Source organism: Lolium perenne, chromosome 7 (assembly GCF_019359855.2).
Source record: "Lolium perenne isolate Kyuss_39 chromosome 7, Kyuss_2.0, whole genome shotgun sequence".
In the NCBI taxonomy this organism is placed as follows: Eukaryota; Viridiplantae; Streptophyta; class Magnoliopsida; order Poales; family Poaceae; genus Lolium; species Lolium perenne.
In genome coordinates, this window is record NC_067250.2 from 135,097,496 (window position 1) to 135,124,814 (window position 27,319).

Here is a 27,319-nt window from a genome sequence, read left to right on the forward strand (position 1 = left end):
TCCTTGTGTCTCTTCGTTTTCCATTTGATCTTTTTTTTGTTGTTCATGATTATAACAAATGAAGCTTGTTTTCAACAAAAAATGGTAAAAACCTAGCATTAATCCCATCTGAAAAATCTTGTTGCGGCACATTATAAAGTGAATTACAACAACAATTACGACAATTTTTGTTGTATGATATAAAATCGGATCACCTCCAGGAAAGTTTTCTTGTGACACCACAACCGTCAAAACCCCAAAAACATGAAGGCGCACATGAAGGAATCATCCACATATATAGAAAAAAGTCAAGTACAAAAGAAAAAAAATCAAGAGAGGAAAGGGCAGCACACTAAAGCCCATTAGTATTCCTCTATAATTGACTGGAGGCATGGGTTGTAGAAGACCAAATAGCCCTTGCTCCCCCCCCCCCCCGCCCCCCCAACTCGGAGTTCTTTTAGAATTTTTAATAGAATTGACTAACTTTCCCTTACTTTCCCTCCATACCAAGGGTATTGGTGGTCATTTGTACAAGACTTTAGCCTATCAAAGATTGCCATTTTTTCATCTCCATCTCCTTTATATCGCCAACTTTGGCCCAGTCGACGTCCTGCTGGCTGTCAGCAACCAGAGCAATGGTGCCCTCGATGCCAATCTTCAGGCCTTCTTGGCGTAGTTTGAGCCCAAGATCTTCTTGAGAGTTGAAGCACTTGGCGAGAGTTGTGAAAACCTTGGGCTCTTCTTTCTTCGGGAAGAAATAAGGAAAAAGACGCGACAGATCTGCTCTGGCTTCAGCAAGGCCTTCGCGTGCTTCCTCTCCATGAAATTCAAGAAGAGAAAGCTCGTGAAGAAGCTGATCACCTTTAGGACATTCCAAGTCAAAATCCTGATGCGTTTTCCCTACAAAGGAGCAACAGAAAGTTCGTCAAAAATTGCGCAAGGATAAAATTGACAACCCGAAGAAATAGCAGAGGTTTGGGTACTTACTAATAAAACGTCGACTCTGCGACTGCACACGACCGAGGATTTCTTTTTCACGAGCAGCTTGCTCGGCCATGTTGTCGCTCAAAGCAGTTTCTGCTTCATGAAGTCTTTGTCGCAGATCTTCGATAACAGCAGCATCAGATTCAGCCTTCTTGAGAGCCTTTTCCTTTTGCTCCAGTTTACGAGCAAGAGAATCAGCACGCTTGTTGGCCTCTACGAGTTTTTCTGACAAAATAGTCGACATCAATCAAAATCATGATAAGAAATGATGGAGAGGTCATTAACCAGAAGAAGTAGAAAAATAGTACCTTCGGCTTTTTTAGCATGGTCACGGTACCCGACGAATTGGGTACCGAGACAGATGAATTCTTTCATCAAAGGCTGAGAAAAGAAAAAGAGAAGGAAGCATCAATAAGGTAAAAAGTTCGACAGCAAAAAGTAAAAGAGAAGCGAAAAACAAAAAAGAGTCGACAACATCAAAAATATTCGGCACAGAAGAAAAGAAGGGAGCAAATTACGTCATCCAGAGGAGGAGTCGTGGAGCTACCAAGTAGTAAGGTAGGCTCCTTGGTTAGTTTGACCCTCGCCCTCTTGGGTGAAGGGGCACGGGGGCTTGCAGGTGGAGTAGGATGCTCCATGTTTTGCTGAGGAGGCGAGGTTTCATCTCCATCAGGCTGAGCTTCAGAGACAACTAAAGTGCGCGACGTACTCGTTCGAGCAGTCGCGTCAATAGGTTGATCTTCATCCTCGTCACCGCTACAATAAAAGGCGACATTATAAGAATCAACATAGACAAAAACATCGAGAGCAAACAACAAAGAGAAATAGAGAACTTACAAGCTGACAAGGGCATCCTCGTAGGGGTTGAAAGTTGTCTTCCTTTCGGAAGGACCAACTTCTTCGGCTTTGGAGGCGCCGGAATCGGCGACTTCGTCCCTTTTCCTCTTGTCCCTTGGAGAAACAGCGGAAGGAAGAGAGTGTGTCGAGGCAGTAGCCTCAGACTCGGCTTCTTTTTCAGAAGAAGCCGCGGATTTTTGAGAACCCGCGACTTCACTCTCAGGGCGAGAAGTACCCTGGTTGTCATCAGTGACAACAGTACGTTCTTCGACTTCTCCACCTTCAGGAAGATGAGGAAGAGAAGCTAGAACAGGGTGGTTCTCCGAAAAACAAGGAGTGTCGACAAAAAGTTATGCAAAAAACGCTGGCAAGATAGTAGTCGCGACATTTGCTAAAAAACCGAAAAGACAAGATAGTAGTAAAGAGGAAAAATTACCTCGGGAAGGGGATTGGTGCCACTATGTGGCTTAATGCGGCAAGAGGATGGAATAGTATCCTTCTTGCTAAGCGACGAGATTCTTCGGATCAGTTTCTCCAAATCCTTCACGGGAAGGTCTTTGGAGAGCCTGTCGACGTCTTCTTCACCAGCGTACACCCAAATGGGATTTTTCGCGAGCCTGGAGAGGCTGCACTCTAATCCTAAGGAAGTAGGCCGTAATCTGGATACCCGATAGTTCCTTGCCACGGGTGTTCTGGAGCTCATGGATGCGAGTCATCAGCGCCTCTGTTGCCAACTTCTCTTCTTCGGTAGCTTCAGCGTCCCAGGAACGGCGGCGAAGAATCTTTGCTCCTCCGTCGAAAGGAGCAATATTGTACTCCACTGAGTCGGAGCTTTCTTCGTGCACATAGAGCCATCTCTTGCGCCACCCTTGGACGGAGTTGGGGAATTTGACGTCGAAGTACTCGACATCAGAGCGCACTCAAATGACAACGCCGGCGATGTTATAGGCGACATTGTGAGAGCCATTGCGGCGGAGGCAGAAGATGCGCTTCCACAGAGCCCAATTAGGTTGGACTCCGAGGAAGCATTCACAAAGTGTGATAAAAATCGACACGTGAAGGATGGAGTTGGGCGTCAGCTGATGCAGCTGAAGCCCATAGACAAAGAGGAGATCACGAAGAAACTCGTGGATAGGGGGAGAAAGACCGCGGATGAGGTGGTCAACAAAACTGACCCGGTATTCGATTGGAGGCGATGGATAGCTTTCTTCCTTGGGGAAGCGCAGGGCGTTCTCCTTCTTTGTGAACCCGAGCTTCTTCAGCAGGTTCATATCCTGGTTGGAGATTTTGGATCTCTCCCACTCCAGATCTTCAGCGGCCATCTTGGACTCGAGCGTGCTGTGCCTGGTGAGCCGCGCACGTGGTGGCATCAACGAGAGCGGAGGAGAAAAGCGCGAGCGTGGTTGAGCTCAAGAGTTGTGGGGCGCAATGGAGGATTTTGCAGAGGAGAGCAGAGGAGCGGTGATGTCTACGGGTGCTTCTATTCTTGTAGACAGTGTTGGGCCTCCAAGAGCAGAGGTTTGTAGAACAGCAGCAAGTTTCCCTTAAGTGGATCACCCAAGGTTTATCGAACTCAGGGAGGAAGAGGTCAAAGATATCCCTCTCGAGCAACCCTGCAACCACAAAGCAAGAAGTCTCTTGTGTCTCCAACACACCTAATAGGTGCACTAGTTCGGCGAAGAGATAGTGAAATACAGGTGGTATGAATATATATGAGCAGTAGCAACGGCACCAGAAAAGTGATTTGCTATCCAGGACTGGCGTGTGGTTGATGGTGGTAATATTGCGGACAGTACAGATGCAGTAGAACAGTAAACAAGCAGCGATAGCAGTATTTAGGAACAAGGCCTAGGGATCATACTTTCACTAGTGGACACTCTCAACATTGATCACATAACAGAATAAATAAATAGATGCTAGACTCTACACTCTCTTGTTGGATGATGAACACCACTAACTGTGTAGGATTGCACGAACCCTCAATGCCGGAGTTAACAAGATCCACAATATTCGATGTTCATATTTAATTAACCTTAGAGTGCACGACAGATCAACACAACTAAACCAAGTACTAACATAGCATGCACACTGTCACCTTCACGCTACGAAAGGAGGAATAGATCACATCAATACTATCATAGCAATAGTTAACTTCATAATCTACAAGAGATCACAATCATAGCCTATGCCAAGTACTACACGATGCACACACTGTCACCTTTACACCGTGCAGGAGGAATAGACTACTTTAATAACATCACTAGAGTAGCACACAGATAAATTGTGATACAAAACACATTGCAATCATAAAGAGATATAAATAAGCACTTCACTATGCCATTCGTAACAGTGAATAAGTATTCTGTGAAATATAGCCTAAGAGACCCACACGGTGCACACACTGTCACCTTTACACACGTGGGACAAGGAGTCTCCGGAGATCACAGAAGTAAAATTCACTTGACTAGCATAATGATATCTAGATTACAAGCATCATCATATGAATCTCAATCATGTAAGTCAGCTCATGAGATTATTGTATTGAAGTACATAGGAAGAGAGATGAACCACATAGCTACCGGTACAGCCCTTAGCCTCGATGGAGAACTACTCCCTCCTCATGGGAGACAGCAGCGGTGATGAAGATGGTGGTGGAGATGGCAGCGGTGTCGATGGAGAAGCCTTCCGGGGGCACTTCCCCGTCCCGGCGGCGTGCCGGAACAGAGACTCCTGTCCCCCAGATCTTGGCTTCGCGATGGCGGCGGCTCTGGATGATTTCTCGTACCGTGGCTTTTCGTATCGAAGATTTAGGTCAGGGACCTTTATATAGGCGAAGAGGCGGCGTCAGAAGGTCAACGACGCGACGACACAACAGGGGGGCGCGGGCCCCCCTTGGCCGAGCCAGGGTAGTGTCTGGTGGGCCTGTGGCCCCCCTCTGGCTCCTCTCGGGTGTTCTGGAAGCTTCGTGGGATCCTAAGATGCTGGGCGTTGATTTCGTCCAATTTCGAGAATATTTCCTTACTAGGATTTCTGAAACCAAAAACAGCAGAAAACAGAAACTAGCCCTTCGGCATCTCGTCAATAGGTTAGTTCCGGAAAACGCATAAAAACGATATAAAGTGTGCATAAAACATGTTGATATCATCAATAATGTGGCATGGAACATAAGAAATTATCGATACGTCGGAGACGTATCAGCATCCCCAAGCTTAGTTTCTGCTCGTCCCGAGCAGGTAAACGATAACAAAGATAATTTCTGGAGTGACATGCCATCATAACCTTGATCATACTATTGTAAGCATATGTAATGAATGCAGCGATCAAAACAATGGTAAATGACATGAGTAAACAACTGAATCATAAAGCAAAGACTTTTCATGAATAGTACTTTCAAGACAAGCATCAATAAGTCTTGCATAAGAGTTAACTCATAAAGCAATAATTCAAAGTAAGGGTATTGAAGCAACACAAAGGAAGATTAAGTTTCAGCGGTTGCTTTCAACTTATAACATATATATCTCATGGATAGTTGTCAATGTAAAGTAATATAACAAGTGCAATATGCAAGTATGTAGGAATCAATGCACAGTTCACACAAGTGTTTGCTTCTTGAGGTGAAGAGAGATAGGTGAACTGACTCAACATAAAAGTAAAAGAAAGGCCCTTCGCAGAGGGAAGCATTGATTGCTATATTTGTGCTAGAGCTTTGGTTTTGAAAACATATAGAGAGCATAAAAGTAAAATTTTGAGAGGTGTTTGTTGTTGTCAACGAATGGTAGTGGGCACTCTAACCCCCTTGCCAGACAAACCTTCAAAGAGCGGCTCCCATGAATTATTTTTATTTTTGTGTGGCACTCCTTCCAACCTTTCTTTCACAAACCATGGCTAACCGAATCTTCGGGTGCCTGCCAACAATCTCATACCATGAAGGAGTGCCTTTTTATTTTAGTTTTATTATGATGACACTCCTCCCCACCTTTGCTTTCTCAAGCCATGGCTAACCGAATCCTTCGGGTGCCGTCCAACAATCACATACCATGGAGGAGTGTCTATTTTTGTTAATTAGTTTGGGACTGGGAATCCCATTGCCAGCTCTTTTTGCAAAATTATTGGATAAGCGGATGAAGCCACTAGTCCATTGGTGAAAGTTGCCCAACAAGATTGAAAGATAAACACCACATACTTCCTCATGAGCTATAAAACATTGACACAAATCAGAGGTGATAAATTTTGAATTATTTAAAGGTAGCACTCAAGCAATTTACTTTGGAATGGCGGAGAAATACCATGTACTAGGTAGGTATGGTGGACACAAATGGCATAGTGGTTGGCTCAAGGATTTTGGATGCATGAGAAGTATTCCCTCTCGATACAAGGCTTAGGCTAGCAAGGCTATTTGAAACAAACACAAGGATGAACCGGTGCAGCAAAACTCACATAAAAGACATATTGTAAACATTATAAGACTCTATACCGTCTTCCTTGTTGTTCAAACTCTTACTAGAAATTATCTAGACCTTAGAGAGACCAATTATGCAAACCAAATTTTAGCAAGCTCTATGTATTTCTTCATTAATAGGTGCAAAGTATATGATGCAAGAGCTTAATCATGAGCACAACAATTGCCAAGTATCAAATTATTCAAGACATCATACCAATTACTACATGTAGCATTTCCCGTTTCCAACCATATAACAATTAGCGAAGCAGTTTCAACCTTCGCCATGAAAATTAAAAGCTAAGAACACATGTGTTCCTATGAACCAGCGGAGCGTGTCTCTCTCCCACACAAACATGAATTTATTCAGAGGATGAAAATAACAAAAACAAAAATAAAAGCACACAGACGCTCCAAGTAAAGTACATAAGATGTGATGGAATAAAAATATAGTTTCACTAGAGGAACCTGATAATGTTGTCGATGAAGAAGGGGATGCCTTGGGCATCCCCAAGCTTAGACGCTTGAGTCTTCTTGAAATATGCAGGGGTGAACCACCGGGGCATCCCCAAGCTTAGAGCTTTCACTCTTCTTGATCATATTGTATCATCCTCCTCTCTTGACCCTTGAAAACTTCCTCCACACCAAACTCGAAACAAACTCATTAGAGGGTTAGTGCATAATCAAAAATTCACATGTTCAGAGGTGGCACAATCATTCTTAACACTTCTGGACATTTCTCAAAGCTATTGGAAGTCAATGGAACAAAGAAATCCATCCCACATAGCGAAAGAGGCAATGCGAAATAAAAGGCAGAATCTGTCAAAACAGAACAGTCCGTAAAGACGAATTTTATTGAGGCACCAGACTTGCTCAAATGCAAATGCTCAAATTGAATGAAAGTTGCGTACATATCTGGGGATCACTCACGTAAATTGGCATAATTTTCTAAGTTACTTACAGAGAATTAGTCCCAGATTCGTGACAGCAAAGAAATCTGTTTCTGCGCAGTAATCCAAATCTAGTATGAACCTTACTATCAAAGACTTTACTTGGCACAACAATGCAATAAAATAAGATAAGGAGAGGTTGATACAGTAGTAACAACTTCCAAGACACAAATATAAAACAAAATTACTGTAGCAAAATAAACACATGGGTTATCTCCCAAGAAGTTCTTTCTTTATAGCCATTAAGATGGGCTCAGCAGTTTTAATGATGCACTCGCAAGAAATAGTAGTTGAAGCAAAAGAGAGCATCAAAAAGCAAATTCAAAACACATTTAAGTCTAACATGCTTCCTATGAAAAGGAATCTTGTAAATAAACAAGTTCATGAAGCATAATGCAACAAGCATAGAAAGATAAAACAAGTGCAGCTTCAAGATTTTCAGCATATAGAGAGGTGTTTTAGTAACATGAAAATTTCTACAACCATATTTTCCTCTCTCATAATAATATCCAGTAGCATCATGAGCAAACTCAACAATATAACTATCAAATGAAACATTCTTATCATGAGTCTCATGCATAAAATTATTACTCTCCACATAAGCATAATCAATTTTATTAGTTGTAGTGGGAGCAAATTCAACAAAGTAGCTATCATTATTACTCTCATCAAGTGTAGGAGGCATAGTGTAATCATCATAAAATGTACTCTCCATAGTAGGTGGCACCAAAAGACTACTATCATTATAATCATCATAAATAGGAGGTATATCATAATCAACATAAACTTTCTCCTCAATGCCCGGAGGGCTAAAGAGATCATTTTCATCAAAACCGACCTCCCCAAGCTTAGAATTTTTCATAGCATTAGCAACAATAGTGTTCAAAGCATTCATATTAATAACATTCCCATTAGCATGCATATAAAGTTCCATGGGTTTTTAAATTCTCTCTTCAAACACATCATGTCCTAATTCAAGATAAAGTTCATAAAGATCTCTCACATTTTTGTTGTTTTCCATTATGCCTAACTAGTGTAAAACAAGAAACAAAAAGATGCAATTGCAGGATCTAAAGGAAATAGCTTCGAGTACTTAGAACGGCGCCGGAAAATAGCTTAGTAGCCGAGATCCGGAGTGTGAGTACCTTTTACCTTTCCTCCCCGGCAACGGCGCCAGAAAAGTGCTTGATGTCTACGGGTGCTTCTATTCTTGTAGACAGTATTGGGCCTCCAAGAGCAGAGGTTTGTAGAACAGCAGCAAGTTTCCCTTAAGTGGATCACCCAAGGTTTATCGAACTCAGGGAGGAAGAGGTCAAAGATATCCCTCTCGAGCAACCCTGCAACCAGAAAGCAAGAAGTCTCTTGTGTCCCCAACACACCTAATAGGTGCACTAGTTCGGCGAAGAGATAGTGAAATACAGGTGGTATGAATATATATGAGCAGTAGCAACGGCACCAGAAAAGTGCTTTGCTATCCAGGACTGGCGTGTGGTTGATGGTGGTAATATTGCGGACAGTACAGATGCAGTAGAACAGTAAACAAGCAGCGATAGCAGTATTTAGGAACAAGGCCTAGGGATCATACTTTCACTAGTGGACACTCTCAACATTGATCACATAACAGAATAAATAAATAGATGCTAGACTCTACACTCTCTTGTTGGATGATGAACACCACTAACTGTGTAGGATTGCACGAACCCTCAATGCCGGAGTTAACAAGCTCCACAATATTCGATGTTCATATTTAAATAACCTTAGAGTGCACGACAGATCAACACAACTAAACCAAGTACTAACATAGCATGCACACTGTCACCTTCACGCTACGAAAGGAGGAATAGATCACATCAATACTATAGTTAACTTCATAATCTACAAGAGATCACAATCATAGCCTACGCCAAGTACTACACGATGCACACACTGTCACCTTTACACCGTGCAGGAGGAATAGACTACTTTAATAACATCACTAGAGTAGCACACAGATAAATTGTGATACAAAACACATTGCAATCATAAAGAGATATAAATAAGCACTTCACTATGCCATTCATAACAGTGAATAAGTATTCTGTGAAATATAGCCTAAGAGACCCACACGGTGCACACACTGTCACCTTTACACACGTGGGACAAGGAGTCTCCGGAGATCACATAAGTAAAATTCACTTGACTAGCATAATGACATCTAGATTACAAGCATCATCATATGAATCTCAATCATGTAAGTCAGCTCATGAGATTATTGTATTGAAGTACATAGGAAGAGAGATGAACCACATAGCTACCGGTACAGCCCTTAGCCTCGACGGAGAACTACTCCCTCCTCATGGGAGACAGCAGCGGTGATGAAGATGGTGGTGGAGATGGCAGCGGTGTCGATGGAGAAGCCTTCCGGGGGCACTTCCCCGTCCCGGCGGCGTGCCAGAACAGAGACTCCTGTCCCCCAGATCTTGGCTTCGCGATGGCGGCGGCTCTGGATGGTTTCTCGTACCGTGGCTTTTCGTATCGAAGATTTAGGCCAGGGACCTTTATATAGGCGAAGAGGCGGCGTCAGAAGGTCAACGAGGCGACGACACAACAGGGGGGCGCGGGCCCCCCCTTGGCCGCGCCAGGGTAGTGTCTGGTGGGCCTGTGGCCCCCCTCTGGCTCCTCTCGGGTGTTCTGGAAGCTTCGTGGGATCCTAAGATGATGGGCGTTGATTTCGTCCAATTCCGAGAATATTTCCTTACTAGGATTTTTGAAACAAAAAACAGCAGAAAACAGCAACTGGCCCTTCGGCATCTCGCCAATAGGTTAGTTTCGGAAAACGCATAAAAACGATATAAAGTGTGCATAAAACATGTAGATATCATCAATAATGTGGCATGGAACATAAGAAATTATCGATACGTCGGAGACGTATCAAGCGGCGCGAGCGAAAGTGTGGAAGGAGGAAGACAACGACCTTAAGTAGAGGTGCGGTGAATCGACGCACCGTTGGATGGAGAAATTGTGAGATAGATGGTGTACACGTGGACAAGGGGTAAAAACGCAAATTCACTGAGAAGGGAAGGAACATGCGCTACAGTGCGTGCGCCAGGAAAAGCAGAGGACGTGTGTCCCCCACTTGCACGACGTGTCAACTTGATGAGAAATTTGGGCCCGCAAGGCAGAGAGAGCGCAGTTCTCGCGTTTTCCCGATACAGTGATCGTGGCTATCGTCAGCAATGATGTCACCCTGGCAAGAGAAAATCTCGGCTACGAAGCTTCATAAGAATGGCGACAGCAGAAGATTATTGATTATTCCGAGAGCCTTTGGTCAAAAACAAGTTTTTGATCAAATGCTCGGGGGCTACTTTGAAACAATGAAAAACTCGAGAATGACAAAATAGAAATGGCGAGAGCCTATGATCAAATACAAGTATTTGCTCATAGCCTCGGGGGCTACTCCCATCGGGAGCGCTGGTCGCGCACCCGATAGATATGAAAACTTCGAGAAAAAAGGAAAATATAGCAACATAAGGCGTTGAGCCTACACCCAAGCACAAGTCCTTGGCTGTAGCCTCGGGGGCTACTCCCATCGGGAACGCTGTTCGCGTGCCCGATGAAATTATAAAAAAGAGAGAAGGAAGAAGAAAAAGTGAGCATATTTCAAGTTATATAAATAACTCTACATATACTCCCATCGGGAAGGCAATATAAGTCATCCGTTGACTCAATAAAATGTGCTATTCCAACAGCCAAAAAAGCACTCGACAATATATTCTCAGAGCGCCAAAGTTGCGAACAATCTCTGAATGCCGCAAAACTTTGCGAAGGTAAGACCCCAGATCCGTTCTGAGTGGCGTGGCGCCGTCTCTGACGTCGGTTTGCTACTTTTTTCCGTATCAACAGATACGAAGAAAAATCCTAACGGACGCGTTAGGTACCCGATAAAATATGACTGGGACTCGACAGAATGGTAAGACCTTAAGCGGCACCGGTCGAAGTTTACACCAGTATCCCGAGATCATGTCCAGGGACTTGATCTTGAAGTAGGTTTTTGCGGATTGCCACTAGAGCAGTTAACTAGTACCTGATCCGTCAGATGAACTAGCCCCAACTACCATTATCCCTGTTACAATATATAATTACGTATCCAAAGATATGTGGTAAAGTTCGGCAGAGCTATTGAATGAATATAAAGTTGGAGATTTTCCCTGATTCTGCGATTCAAGTAAAATCTCGGGGGCTACTGACATAGGCATCCCCAATGGGCCTGCCGAAGATGGTACCCGGGGTTTACTGAAGACCCACGACTCGAAGGATAAGAAGAATCGGAAGCCCAAGTTACTATTAAGGAAAGTTAGAGTTGTATTATAAAATACTACTTGTAATCTTGCGGGATGGGTTGGAAACCCTCCCGGACTCTGTAACTTGTGTATTACGAATCCTCGGCTCCGCCTCCTATATAAGGGGGAGTCGAGGAACAAAGAAAGTATCGATTCATTGTCTCACGAAACCCTAGTTTTCATATCGTTGAGCACTTTTCGGCTGAAACCTTCGAGATCTACTTGCCCTCTACTTCCGACTAAAACCCTAGTCTACAATCTGTAGGCATTGATAAGTTAATCCCTTGTCACTAGAGGTCTATTGTCATACATTAGTTAACAGTATAATGGAACTAGTAGGACCTCTCCACAGCGATTTGGCACTCTGCACCGTCTGATCATGTTCGTCGATGGTCCAGATCCTCCCAAGTAGCCAAGATGTCACTTGTCCCAGTTCGGATCATTCATTCGCGCCAATTTTTTTTTTTTTTTTTGAGAAAGCTTCATTCGCGCCAAATGGGCCAGCAGAACATTACCGGACTGCTACTCTGCAAATGCAGTTACACGCTTTCTCGTGAATTGGGCTGAGTTTGGACTGCGGCCCAGCTATCATTGCAGAGATAGTTCTTACCTGGCCTCACTTCTTGCGTCCGATGCGATTCGTGAGCCCCGTGACAGCGCCGTAATGACGCTGCTGAAGGTCAATCGACTTCCTCCCACAACTTCCCTAATAACTGCAGCGTTAAGTGACGAGGACTTGAGGATGAGAGGAGGCGGAAGCAGTAACCGCTCAAAGACGCAGGCGAGGATGAGACGTAGTCGCCGCAGGCGGCGCCGGCTCGCTTGCGCATGGGGACATGGCCGCGTCTCGATGGTGCAAGAGAAACAGGAGGCAGGGATGATTTCTGGGCTAGCATCCTCGATGGCGTACCAGTGATGTTCAACATCGATCAGGTAAATCCGAACCCTACCTATTTGCCTCCCTTTATATTAAGCAGTGGGGCTCCCTGTAATTTGGCGCTCTCGTGTTCATCTTATTCAGCGCCTGAGCCCTGAGCGCCTGGTAGGAGGGTCAAGGCGATGATGCAAGGACGAAGATGGCATGGTCTGCTCTTCGTCCAACCTACATCAAGTTTCATAGAGTAGAAAACAAAAGATATTGCAGTCTTTAATTATATGCTCGCAACATCTTGCAGCTATTGTACCAATTATCATTCGCCTTCTAACATGATTTAGTTTCTCTCACTTGAACATTTGAATTTCTGATGCTTCCATGATTTACTTATTCATGAAAATCACATGTCGTTGACTGCTGCTTGAATGAAAGTGACCGTTGTTTGACATGTACAGTCATTTTATGGATCATCTATAGTGACCTGCATGTGAAAGCTGATATCACGGAGCAAATCGTTCCTGTAATATTGTGGTCAAACTTGTGAATTACAATTTTCTAACGATGCTTTTGCATGCACAAAAAGAAGAAACTATCATGCCAGTACTATCCGGTAGATGTTTATTTCTTCACTAAGTGATGGATGCTTTCATGGCATTAGATCTGACAATTTGACTACTTTGGAGAGTAATATATCTATCTCAATTACAATATATTTTTCTCTCTAAATGATGTTTCTTTGTTTACGTTGGCTATTTTCTTTGTCCACCTATTTATTGAATCAGTCAGAGTTGGTGAATGAAGAACATATTCAAGGGATAAGATTTAAAATAATTGTGACAACTAACTGCATTGAAAAGGATTTTATGGTAGCTATGTATTTATTCTGAAGTTACACCAATATACAATAAAATCTAAATAACATTTGAAATTTTGCAAAACATGTGAAAATAATTTTGATGAAATTTAGCTACACTGATCAACTTAGTTGAGTTTATTGCAGTGAGAAGTTATACAACTATCATCCGTGAGCTATATTATTTACAATTGGGGCATGCTTAATGCTTTAGATGGAATTTGGTGACGATATTATTTTCTGGAGGGCTAATACAATTACTCAATGCAAATTCTATTTCAACCATTCTTATATCTTGTCACCTTTTACGAAAAGTGTTCTCCTAGCAGGTGCCTAAGAGCAGCCGGTGAAAATATATATTCATCTAATAATACAGTAAGAACTAGGCAAAAATATTTCCTTTGCTTTCTGGTTCTGAGAAGGTACACATCTCAAGCATACACGCATATTGACTCTGCACTCTGCAGCTATAAAGTTGGGTATGAGATTCAAAGTTGTTGCATTATTACTCATGTCACTATTTGCTCCATCACTTTTATTCCATATGACATAATCATATCAACCAGAAACTGCTGAGAATATTCCATATGACTTATTCATACCTCTTTAAATTGCTAAGAATACCTTTTCCGCTAATTTGTTATATCTCTTTCTGAATTTAAATAACGAGAATTTCCTTTTCTTTGTTCGGAACAGGTGCAAACCGTAAGCACACATTGCCACACATATATTGACTCTCCACTTTATTCTCTCAAGCACAGAACTGCGGTATGCGAATCAAAATTTTAGGATTTCTTATTGCCGTCATTGTTTGCCATACAAAGCACAGAAGCACAGAAGTATTCGACTCTGCACTCTGCACACTTTCTTTCACAAGCTAAGAAGTTCGGTATGTGAGACAAAGTTGTAGGAATTCTTATTCCGATCATTGTATTTGCTCTATCACTTTTATTCCATATCACATAATCATACCATCAAGAAACTATTAAGGTACCTCTTTAAACTGCAGAGAATATCTTTTCTTCAGACAGTGAAACATAATTTGTTTTTACCCCTGTTTGAACTTGAATAACGATAATTTCTTTTTTCTTGTTCTGAACAGGTACAAATCTTAAGCATACTGTGGCACACATATATTGGCTATGCACTTTATTCTCTCAGGATAACCGTGGTAGTATGCAGAGAATACCTTTTCTTCAGTGAAACATAATTTGTTTTTACCCCTGTTTGAACTTGAATAACGATAATTTCTTGTTTCTTGTTGTGAACAGGTACAAATCTTAAAGCATACCGTGCCACACATATATTAAATCTGCACTTTATTCTCTCAGGATACAGAACCGTGGTAGTATGTGAGTCAAAGTTCGAGGATTTCTTATTCCCGTCATTGTTTTCCCTACAACTTTGCGTCCATATGACATAATCATACCATCGAGAAACTATTAAGGAACCTATTTAAACTGCAGATAATACCATGTTCCCAAAGTGATGCATAACTTGTTTTCACTTCCTTAATTTGAATAATGAAAATATGTTATGCAATTTAAGAGTTTAGGTGAGGGTGTGGCTTTTGTAATCTTTACTATTATATTGAAGTTGGGGATGGTGTGCACTTTGACATCAAACATTGGGAAAATCTTAGCCGTTGTTCACGCTCAAGAGCATCATCAAACATCTCCCGCAACCAACCAACAACCAACAACCAAGCCTTTCAATCCCAAACAAGTTGGGGTAGGCTAGAGTTGAAACCCATAAGATCTCGAAGCCAAGTCATGGTTCCGGAACGTGGATAGCTAACTTCCACGCACCCCTATCCATGGCTAAATCTTTGTCGATATTCCAAACCTTCAGGTCTCTCTTAACGGACTCCTCCCATGTCAAGTTTGGTCTACCACGACCCCTCTTAACATTCTCATCACGCTTTATCCGTCCGCTATGCACTGGCGCTTCCGGAGGCCTCCGTTGGATGTGTCCAAACCATCTGAGATGATGTTGGACCAGCTTCTTTTCAATCGGTGCTACCCCAACTCTCTCCCGTATATCGTCGTTCCGTACCCGATCCTTTCTTGTGTGGCCACATATCCATCTCAACATGCGCATCTCTGCTACACTTAACTGTTGGATATGTCGTCTCTTCGTTGGCCAACACTCAGCGCCATACAACATCGCAGGTCGGATAGCTGTCCTATAAAACCTGCCTTTTAGCTTTTGTGGCACTCTCTTGTCACAGAGTACGCCAGAAGCTTGGCGCCACTTCATCCAACCAGCCTTGATTCGGTGGCCCACATCTTCATCGATATCGCCATCCTTCTGCAACATGGACCCCAAATATCGAAAAGTGTCTCTCTCCGGTACCACCTACCCATCAAGGCTAACCTCTCCCTCCTCGTGCCTAGTAGAACTGAAACTGCACCTCATGTATTCAGTTTTAGTTCTACTAAGCCTAAAACCTTTCGATTCGAGAGTTCGCCTCCACAACTCTAACTTTCTATTAACCCCCGTTCGGCTATCATCAACTAGCACCACATCATCCGCAAAGAGCATACACCATGGGATGTCTCCTTGTATATCCCTTGTGACCTCATCCATCACCAAATCAAAAAGATAAGGGCTCAAAGCTGAGCCTTGGTGTAGCCCTATTCTAATTGGAAAGTCATCAGTGTCGCCATCGCTTGTTCGAACACTTGTCACAACATTATCATACATATCCTTGATGAGGGTAATGTACTTTATTGGGACTTTGTGTTTCTCCAAGGCCCACCACATGACATTCCGAGGTATCTTATCATAGGCCTTCTCCAAATCAATGAACACCATATGAAGGTCCTTCTTTTGCTCCTGTATCTCTCCATCACCGTCGTACCAAGAAGATGGCTTCCATGGTAGACCTCCCAGGCATGAAACCAAATTGGTTTTTGGTCACGCTTGTCAACCTTCTTAAGCGGTGCTCAATGACTCTCTCCCATAGCTTCATAGTATGGCTCATCAGCTTGATTCCACGGTAATTAGTACAACTTTGAACATCCCCCTTGTTCTTGAAGATTGGTACTAAAATACTCCGCCTCCATTCTTCGGGCATCTTGTTTGACCGAAAAATGAGGTTGAAAAGCTTAGTTAGCCATACTATCGCTACGTCTCCAAGGCCTCTCCACGCCTCGATGGGTATACCATCAGGACCCATCGCCTTGCCGCCTTTCATCCTCCTTAACGCCTCCTTAACCTCAGACTCCTGGATACGTCGCACAAAGCACATGCTGGTATCATCAAAGGAGTCGTCTAGCTCAATGGTAGAGCTCTCAGCCTCTCCATTGTAAAGGTTGTCAAAGTACTCCCGCCATCTACGCTTGATCGCCTCATCCTTCACAAGAAGCTGATCATCTCCGTCCTTGATGCATTTGACTTCGTTGACATCCCTCGTGTTCCTCTCCCTAAACTTGGCCATCTTATAGATGTCCCTTTCGCCTTCCTTCGTGTTTAAACGTTGGTAGAGGTCCTCATACGCCCGACCCCTTGCTTCACTCACCGCCCGCTTTGCAGCCTTCTTCGCCACCTTGTACTTCTCCATGTTAGCTGCACTCCTGTCCAGATATAGGCATCTGAAACATTCCTTTTTCTCCCTAATAACCTTCTGGACCTCATCGTTCCACCACCAGGTATCCTTAGCTTCCCTTCTACTTCCCTTAGTCACCCCAAACTCCTCTACAGCGACCTTTCGCAAGTAGGTCGCCATACTCGTCCACATCATGTTTGCATCGCCTCCTTCCTCCCAAGGGCCCTCCTTAATAACTCTCTCCCTGAAAGCCTAGGATGCCTCACCCTTGAGCTTCCACCACTTTATTCTAGCGACTTTGGCGCACTTACCCCGCTGGACACGGATCCTAAAGCGAAAGTCAGCAACCACCAGCTTATGTTGAGGGACAACACTCTCTCCAGGTATCACCTTACAATCAATGCAGGCGCGTCTGTCTTCTCTTCTAGAGAGGACAAAATCAATCTGGCTAGAGTGTAGACCACTACTGAACATCACTAGATGGGATTCTCTCTTCCTAAAGAGGGTGTTAGCTACGACCATGTCATAGCCTAGAGCGAAGCTCAGGACATCTTCTCCTTCTTGGTTCCTGATGCCATAGCCAAAGCCCCCATGCACCCTTTCAAAACCTGTGTTAGATGTACCCACATGGCCATTGAGGTCTCCTCCTATGAAGAGCTTCTCACCAATAGGTACCCTCCTAACAAAGTCCTCCTGGCCTTCCCAGAACTCCCTCTTGGTGCTCTCATTGTGGCCTACTTGTGGGGCATACGCGCTGATAACATTGAGGACTAAGTCCCCAACAACCAGCTTGACAAGGATCATCCGGTCCCCTTGCCTCTTGACGTCCACAACTCCATCCCTGAGGCTCTTATTGACCAAGATGCCTACTCCATTTTTGTTTGAAGTTGTCCCCGTGTACCACAACTTGAAACCGGTATCCTCCACCTCCTTTGTCTTCTGTCCCTTCCATTTGGTCTCTTGGACACATACGACATCAACACGCCTCCTCGCCGCTGTATCAACTAGCTCCCGTAACTTACCCGTCAGGGACCCTACGTTCCAGCTACCTAAGCGTATCCTCCTAGGCTCGGCTAACTTCCTTACCCTCCGCACTCGTCGAGTCAAATGCGGAGACCCTTGCTCATTTTTCACTACACCGGGGCGTCGGTGCAGCGCGCCACTAAGGATGCGGCGACCCGACCCTTGCTCACTTATCACCGTATCCAGATCAAGATACGGCGCGCCACCAAGGGGGTGACGGCCCGGCCCTTGCCCATTTGACACCACACCCGGGTTCCGATGTGGCGCGTCGCTAAGAGGGTTACGCCCCAACGAGGTTCCTTTGGGTTTCATCTCCATAAGAGTGGCTGGGTTTTTTACGTTGGCTTGCCTCGCCTAACACAACCCTCCTCCTTTACCCGGGCTTGGGACCGGCTATGTTGAGACAACATAGGGGGAGTTAAACATCTCCCGCACCATTCAGGAAAAAAAATTGAAATGCATTTATTGTGTATCAGCCCAATCGCCACAATCAAGGAAATAGGCAAGTCCTGGTACCAAAAATTAACGTCTAGCATCAATCAAGTCTAGCTTTAAGGAAACAATCACAAATCTTTCCAAATCACTCACAATTTTATTTGCAGCAAAGGATCATTAGCCCTAAAACACCGCGGAATGGACAACGCCAATCACAAATAAAAGTTTCCCCCCAATCCCATTTTCTTCCAAAAGCGAACGCCCCAGCACCGCCGCCCAACCCCAACGTTGCGGCAAGATCTCCAGCGACAACAAACCATCCCCAGCGCCGCCGCCACCCATCAAAAGCGTGCCCGCTGCTGCGCTTCCCCCCACGTCACCACCCTGCCAATAGCGAGGACACTACTGTCCTCCATGTCGCCATGCTATCTCCACTTCACCACCCTGCCCGTACCGAGGTTGGCACTGTCATGTACATTCAGTCTGGCGCGAGCGTACTGCTCCTCCAAGGGGGCAAGCTGTTCGACTCGGAAATCTGAAGGTATCCCGATTGCTCAGAATTTATGATATAACCAAATTGTTGCAAATGTTGATGGAGAAAATGAGAGGTTGTCAAGCATTTAGTGCGTGCTCTGTACTCTATAGTTGCATGAGCTTCTGGGAACATTATGTCCTAGGCACTTATGATACAATTTAAATGGTTAAGTAATCTGATGTATAGTCTTGTGGTAGTATGCTGGTAGGGAGAGAAGCACGGGAAGGGAATTGTGGATACCAATAAGTAGAAGGGATGGGAGGCATGCCGGTAACAAGAAGAGGCTGCAGCAAAAGGTCAAGATTGCTAAGTTGAAGCATACACGTGACAATTGCAAAGCCTGCTGATCTTTCCAAATAATAGTGCAAGTCTAATGTTGTCGAGTTCAGTTCACTCTGAAAGAAGCCACTGATTACATGAATTTTGACTGAACGCGGCATCAGATGTAGCCGTGCCCACCGCCTTGGTGGAAAGGAAGATGCAATTTTAGCATCTATGACTTCATTTATTTTCAGCGGCATTTTTTTAACCCTTTCAATCTCTTTATGATCTAAATCGTGCTCTGTGTGGTCTTGTGTCAAGCACTGATGGCAGGAACTACATAAGGTACAACAAGGGTTGCCGCATCTAAGAAGATCGCCGAGAGCATGCATCACGACAAAGCCGGTACAAAATGAAGGGATGCTCTCAAAGGTACACAAGTCAAACGTGAAAAGTTGTCATAGATAGGTCAAAATTGTGTTGATGAGTTATTCAGGTGATGCTTATTCAAGTGATGTGTTGCATTAAGATATGCTGTGCTGAAGAGTTGCCAAACTAAGTAGATACAAATTCTGTCATGCAATTATGCCCAATATTCCTTTACAAGTGGTCTTGCAGATTTCAAGAGGGGTACCTGAGAAAAGATGGGCTGGCATTGATAAAGTGGTCTTGCATGAATCTTCTATACTTGCAAAATATGTCATATTTTGTGGATAAATGGGTATTCCATTCATAATGTGTGATAGCTGCCCTTTTTACATCATGTAGGTTGGAAGGAAAACAATAATGTGCATGCAGTGGAGAAAATGAGTGGCCAGTTTTGCCATTGTGGCGGTGTTGGACGGATTAGCCATGTACATCGACGCTTGCTCCCTGTGATTCGGTGGCATGCATGTTGGTAGGGCATCCCTGACGCCGAATTTTGGTCTCCAACATGTCTGTATATTACATAGCTGGTGATGAGAGATTGACTGACTTGAGTTTCACATATTAATTTATGTGTAAACATCTATGCGGCTCTATATCATGTGCATAAGTTGAGTAATCCAATCTATTATATTTGCCAATTACGAAATATACAGTTCTTTGACTTCTTTCTGTGGATGGTTGCTCAGTACTCATTCAAGGGCCAAGCTGACCTTCTGATTTGACATGGCTGAACTCCCATGGAGAGATATGATTTTGGAGGCAATTATTTGAATTTTTTATGAAGTAAGGACCACACATCTCTTTAGCATTTGATTCATAGTCAGTGCTCTAGATGGCTAGACGTTTCCCATTTTGCTATTGGCTTTTAACATTACTTTCTGAATGTGCAAGTTAGTAGACCATCTTGATGTAATGGCTCAATAGGATACAGTGGCTGACCCCATGGATGGCTTCAGCAGTGGGGATTTGCTCCATCTTCACTTAGGTGCAATTATCTTTTAACATTTTGTATAAATATCTCCAGATTTCATGTCAAATAATCTATTAAAAATACTAAATAAGATCATCAATGAATTATTGAACTTGGTGCCAATAAGTTCTGCTCTAATTTATCACTATCCAGTAGGCACATATGTTAGCAGTATGAATACCATCCATGTAGTAACCACAACCTTGCTCATCAAGAACCAGTAAAAACAAGTCATAGAAAATGCAAAATTAAGTATGAATGCTACATGTTATCAGATGAGGTTGTAAGGTGATTGAATAGGAGAAAGAAACCTGCCATGAAAAGGGATATGCTTATGCAAAGATATGCAAGGGATTGACTGGAAACATGTGTTTCCTTTAAACATTTCACCATGTAGTTGAATCCAGTTGATTTATCTACTTATGCTCAATACTGACTTTACACAAATCATTTAAGAGGAGTTGTCGATTCGATCTTTAGAAACATTACATGTGCAGGAGGGATGAGGGTTTTAAATCCTCATTTGCCAAGTTGTAACCATATATGCAAGGATCCTACTGATATTTTGAGGGAAGATATTGTGTACATGACGTCGTACGTCCAAGGCGTGCCCTGCCTACATAGCCACTCTGCAAAGCGCGACCAACGCGGGGACCCTATCATTCAAGGGGCAGGACAATCTTGTTGGGGACGATGCTGTCCTCCACGACATGTCGTCACATGACCAACGCAAAGACACCGCTGCCCTTTCCGATCGACGAGAGAGGAGGAAACAGAATGCGATGCAAGCGAGGAGGGGTGGGAATGAGACGTCATAGATACGGGCGGTAAAGACAGAAACTAAGATATTTCAGTGAACTGCTCCGAAAATGATCAAAATTTGCTTGAATTGTTTAATATTTTCATACCAAGGCATGGGTATCTGCTAATATATTTACACGTGTGATGGGAAAAACTACAACCCGTAGCAACGCACGGGCATTCAACTAGTGTGGATGAATATTCGAGTCCCATATGAGAGTACAAGTTCTTTTCCCGACCATGTAATTTATGTAAGAGGCTACCTGTTTCTTTCTTATTGTTGGAAACAAATCTTGAATTTGCTAAACAGAAATATTTCAACTCTGACTCTTAGATTTTATATTATGTTGACACTCAGCTGCTCTTTTGTGCTTGTCACTTGGTTTATTATGTTGCAAAGTTTCTTTGGTTATAGACTATCTGAGGATGATGTTGGTGAATGAGGGATTCTGATAGCTATTTGCTAGATGGAGATGCAAAAAAGGCTCGACAAATATCTCATTTTTTTTCGTGAAGCAAAAAAATTCCCATGGAAGCCTGGAACACTGCTGCATCATGACTTTGTTTTTTTTACTTAGATAGCCAATTTTATGGAAGTAATTTCAGAACGATATTCTACCGAAGAGCTCCCCCTGGAGAGTTCCATTATTTATAGGAGAAGACATAGCTGGCCTCTAAAATACAATGTTGTAAATATTTGTTATGCATATTTCTCAACCATCTCTTCTTATGAGTATGATATACAGAGAAAATGTGGAAACAATTTATGGGATCAGCAGAATCAGTCCTAAATGTTGGCAATTATGCCACACTAATTATATAAATTACATATGGATGGGCGCGGCAAAGCGCGCTTTTAATGGTCTAGTTTCTCATATGAAGCAAGAACTCCCCTTCTCAATTGAAGGAGGCCTATTTCTTGAGTTGATCCTTTCGAACTTTAAGTCTGAGATCTATTCCTTGGATGGAATCCATCTAGCTTCCAGTCCTCCAAGTGATCACAACGAAAGAGTAATACGCACAGGGTTGTTCTTTTAGAACATCCGAGGTATGTGAAAGGATCGTATGACACCTAGAGGGGGGGTGAATAGGTGTAATCTCAAATTTTAATACTTTTTCAAATTAGGCTTGACACAAAGGTAAATTCTCTAGATATGCAACTAAGTGAATTCACCTATATGACAAGATAGAAAGCAACAATACAAGATACACGTAGTGAAGGCGGTGAGAGGATAGAGGTAACCGAGGTGGAGCACACGGAGAGACGGTGATATGATTCCCGTAGTTCCCTTCCTTTGCAAGAAGGTACGTCTACGTTCGGAGGGGTGTGGCGACACGAAGTCCAACCAACGCCACGAAGGCTCACCCTATTCTCCTGTGAGCAACGCCACAAAGGCCTAGCCCACGCTCCACTAAGCGGTTGCCTTGAGGTCGCAACCGGCACCTTTACACGAAGCTTGGGGCACACATCCACAACCAAATTGGAGGCTCCCAAGATGTAACCACGAAGCTTTACACGAAGAGTAGCTTCGAGGTCACCTCACAAAGATCCACTAAGAATGTCGATGAAACACAAATCCCTTTGGTGGAAGAGTAGATCTAGGTCACCTCTACCAAATCCTCAAGTATGGTGAAGTTTGGTTGGAGGAGTAGAGAGATCTAGAGAAAATGGAGCTCAACAATGGTGTCTCAGATTTTTGGGGAAGAAGAGCTGAAGGAGACTTTGGAGAAGAAGCCCAATTTATACCCTGTCGGAAACGGCCCGTTGGAGTCGTTGGAGAACTGACCGGTAGTACCGGCCAGGTTGGGCCGGTACTACCGGCCCTAGTCGAGCCGCGCAGACCAGCCACGTGGCCAGGAGGAGCCGGGCCGAAGGGGGGAGGCCGGAGCCTCCGGCCGGGGTACCGGTCGTGGTACCGCCGGGGCTCCAAACCCCCTGGCTTCTATACTGAGGCGCGGGCGCTTCTCCGGTACCTTGGGCGGTACCAAGGCCGGAGCCTCCGGCCGTGGCCAGGCCGGCGGTACCGCCCAAGCCTCCGGCCTCTTCTCTCTTCCCCTTTTTCTTCTTTCATTTATTTCTCCCTCTTTACTTTTCTTCCTCCATTTTCTTTTCCTTTTCTTCTCTTTCTTTCCTCTTTCATACTTTCTTCCAACAAACAACCACACACAACTCATCAAATGATATCTTGCACACTCTTCAACTTTTGGGCATTTCAGGTATGCAACAACCTACAAATCTTATAAAACGAAATGCTCATATAAAATCATTGTCATCAACACCAAAACAACATATAACGAAGATATGTTCTTTCAATCTCCCCCTTTTTGGTTTCTTGATGACAACATAAGATTTGCATAAGAATTGATTATTTGAGCAAAGAAATTATAAGACGATATAATAAGCTCCCCCTAGACATGTGCATCCAATAGAATTAGCATTTGAATAAGAAGCACATACTCTAGGATCAATATACTCAAGCAAATAAGATTAACCAACAAGTGCAAAGATAAAGAGTAGCAAACAAGTTCATCACTTGCACTTGAGAAGAGACAGGCATATGTGAGTAAAGACAAGTGTTGAGTTTAGAGATCATACCAAATGTAGTCCACTTAGTCTTTACCATAGATAGCTAGATAGATAATGTCTCATACATAAATAGATAGCCCCTATGTCTCACACACATAGATAAGGTTCATAAAGCATAATAAGTAGTTCTCAACAATAGATAACCATAAGTCACAAGCATAAAGAGTCAAAGAAAACGCAAGCTTGTGACTTCCCATGCAAATCCCGAACCTAATAGAACTCTTCTCCCCCTTTGACATCAAGATGCCAAAAAGGTTGAAGAGCGATGCTATCGTCCCTAGCCATCAAGGAAGTCCCCGGCAATATCGGAGTCGACATCATAGGAGGGTCCATCCTCGCCATCAGACCACTGGCTATGAGCAGAAATCCACTGAGGCTTCGGAAGGATATTCTCTTCAGATCCTGGAGGCATCTTTCTTCAAATGGTCAATGTTGATATACCGTTGATCAACAACCTTCACCTTGGGAGGATAGACTTCATGGAATATGCGCTCTTGAACCTCGGTGTAGAAGTGGCGGTTGCGGGTGCGAGAAGACCGAGGCCCCAAATAGGGGTTAGCGGTGCGAATAGCCATGTATGCATGAAGGCGGACGCTGCCATAGGACGCAATAGCCTGTTTCCCTTTCTTTTTATTCGCCAAAGAAGTACCACGCGCAGTAGTGGCACGGGGTAACACTTCATCTTGTTGAACAAACTCATCCTCAAGGGTCGGATCCCCTCGCCTCTTCCGACTAGCACCTGTGAAATAGACGAACAGAGCCGAGGGAAATATGGGATAAGGGCACAAGCTCATCTCAATTAAACAAAATTTTGACCCAAAATACACATGCATGATGAAAAAAAATGGCCACACAATAGGTAAAAAAAATGCTACATACTAGATGTTAATGGTGCTACATACTAGATGACATAGATCAACAATAGATATCACCTCATAGTGTAAGATTTAGCCAAAAATCTAAGCATGTAGGACCAAAAAGCAACACAAGTATGAGCCTAAAATACGTCCAAAATACGCGGGGAGGGGAGCCAATACCGGGGGACATGGAGGAGGGGAGGTAGGGGAGGGCTCCCACGGAGCCGATCCGGCCGGAGGTGGCCGGAGGACGGCCGGCGAGCCGGCGGCGGTGCGGCGGCGGTGCGGCGGCTGAGCGTGTGCGTGTGTGCTAGGAGCGAAGGGTGGGGGAGGCGCTGTGCGTGGTGTGTGTGCGTGCGTGGGGAGCGACCCTCCTGGGTGGAGGTACCGGCCCGAGGCCGGCGGTAGTACCAGCCAGGCCCCGGCGGTACTACCGGCCTGGCGAGGCCTGGGTCGGCAGCCCCCATTTTTTTTTTGATTGAACACTGGAGCTTTGTTTTTTTTTTAAACCCCCCCCCCCCTTTTTTTAAACAACACCCTTGTGAATATTAACACAATTTGATCAAAGATAAATATGAGTTTGCCAATATGATCAAAGATATGCATGTTTTCAAACGAGCTTGTGCAAGATATAGAATGTGTTATAGATGTGAGAAAGGCTTAGGATGGACACTAAGAGAGGTATGGTACTATGAACTCAAGTTTGCAAGGATCAAATCAAGAGAAATCCAAACATTGAGCCAATTCCCATAAGAACATGAAATTCCACAACAAAATTCATGAAGATCCAATTAAGATCAACTCTTCACAAGAAGGTCGGTGGCCTAGGCCACCATATATGAGTGATAAGGTATGGCACCGCGAAGATATATCTTGGGCCCAAAACCAATACTCATCATTGAAGCTCACATATCATTAATTGATATAAAGGGAATGATTTTTCTTAATGTTGGCATTATGGGGGGAGGGATAGCTCAATAATTTAAACTGCACTCCCCCTATTTCCATGCCCACACCTAAACCAAATAGAAGTTGAAGAATAGGTATGTATGCAAAGTGTTCAAGCCAAGCTACTTGAATCTATGATATTTAGCTCATTCCTCAAGTAACAAAATCTTGCTTCATCAAGAGGCTTCGTGAATATATCCGCAAGTTGGTCATGGGTACCAATGAATGACAACTCAATATCACCCCAGGAGACATGATCTCGAATGAAGTGATTCCGAATCTCAATATGCTTCGTTCTTGTGTGTTGTACGGGGTTGTATGCAATCTTGATGGCACTTTGGTTGTCACATAAAAGAGGCACTTTGTCACAAGTGACACTGTAATCCTTTAAAGTTTGCCTCATCCATAAGAGTTGTGTGCATCCACTAGCGGCCGCCACGTACTCGGATTCGGCGGTAGAGAGAGCTATACAATTTTGCTTCTTAGAAGACCAACACACCAAGGACCTACCAAGAAATTGGCATGCCCCGGAGGTTGATTTCCTATCATCCTTATCTCCCGCCCAATCCGAGTCCGTATAGCCAACAAGTGAGAATCCATAACCCTTTGGGTACCATAATCCAAATCTTGGGGAATGAACCAAATATCTAAAGATTCTTTTGACCGCCACTAAGTGGCTTTCTTTAGGAGCGGCTTGATACCTTGCACATACACCTACACTCAACACAATATCCGGTCTAGATGCGCAAAGGTAAAGCAAGGAGCCTATCATGGAGCGATATACCTTTGGATCCACGTCCTTACCACCGGGATCAAGTGCAAGATGGCAATTGGTAGCCATTGGGGTCTTTGCACCATTTAGGTCCTTCATATTGAATCTCTTGAGCATGTCTTGAATGTACTTGGCTTGGCAAATGAATGTTCCTTCTCTCAATTGCTTGATCTCGAATCCAAGAAAGAACCTCAATTCACCCATCATGGACATCTCAAACTTGTTGGTCATAAGCTTTGAAAATTCTTCATTAAAAGCTTTGTTAGTAGACCCAAAGATAATATCATCAACATATATTTGGCAAATGAAAAGCTCCCCATCAACCCTCTTAGTAAAAAGAGTGGGGTCGATTAGCCCGAGTTGAAATCCACGGTCTAGTAACAACTCTTTAAGGTGCTCATACCACGCACGTGGGGCTTGTTTAAGGCCATAGAGTGCCTTGTCGAGTTGATACACATGGTTAGGGAACTCGGGATCCTCGAACCCGGGAGGTTGCTTAACAAAAACCAAATCTTTTAGAGGTCCATTTAGAAAGGCACTTTTAACATCCATTTGTTGCAATTTAAAGTTATGGTGAGAAGCATATGCAAGAAGGATACGGATGGACTCAAGGTGAGCCACGGGAGCATAGGTTTCACCGAAGTCAATGCCTTCCACTTGAGAGAAACCTTGAGCCACCAATCTTGCCTTGTTCCGAATGACAATGCCATGTTCATCTTGCTTGTCCTTGAATATCCACTTTGTGCCAATAACATTGCGACAATCTTTGGGCTTCTCTACTAATCTCCATACTTTGTTGCGCTTGAAGTTATTGAGTTCTTCATGCATAGCATCCAACCAATCCGGATCTTCAAGTGCATCAAAGACTTTCTTTGGTTCCACCATGGAGATGTAAGCTTGGTGATCACTAAAGTTGG

At 43.8% G+C, this 27,319-nt stretch overlaps 1 protein-coding gene and 1 long non-coding RNA gene across 7 annotated transcripts; one reads left to right on the forward strand and one right to left on the reverse strand.

The window, feature by feature from the left end:
- The first annotated feature begins 12,148 nt into the window (after nucleotides 1-12,148).
- LOC139833158 (uncharacterized) lies at nucleotides 12,149-16,073 on the forward strand. 6 transcript variants are annotated; one of them, XR_011748351.1, is made up of 5 exons: nucleotides 12,149-12,440; nucleotides 12,529-13,713; nucleotides 13,931-14,224; nucleotides 14,337-14,405; nucleotides 14,506-16,073. It is a non-coding gene; the product is annotated as an uncharacterized lncRNA (long non-coding RNA). The 6 variants fall into 6 exon arrangements; XR_011748349.1 differs by having other exon boundaries at nucleotides 14,337-14,402; XR_011748352.1 differs by having other exon boundaries at nucleotides 13,931-14,123.
- Nucleotides 16,074-25,688: 9,615 nt separating this feature from the next.
- On the reverse strand, nucleotides 25,689-26,501 carry LOC139834181 (secreted RxLR effector protein 161-like). Its single transcript, XM_071824599.1, has one exon. The coding sequence runs from the start codon at nucleotides 26,499-26,501 to the stop codon at nucleotides 25,743-25,745; it is 759 nt and encodes a 252-aa protein (XP_071680700.1). The 3' UTR covers nucleotides 25,689-25,742.
- Nucleotides 26,502-27,319: the final 818 nt, after the last annotated feature.

Coding starts and splice junctions, on each gene's coding strand:
- LOC139834181 (XM_071824599.1), bottom strand. CDS start 26,501: ATGAAGGACCTAAATGGTGCAAAGACCCCAATGGCTACCAATTGCCAT.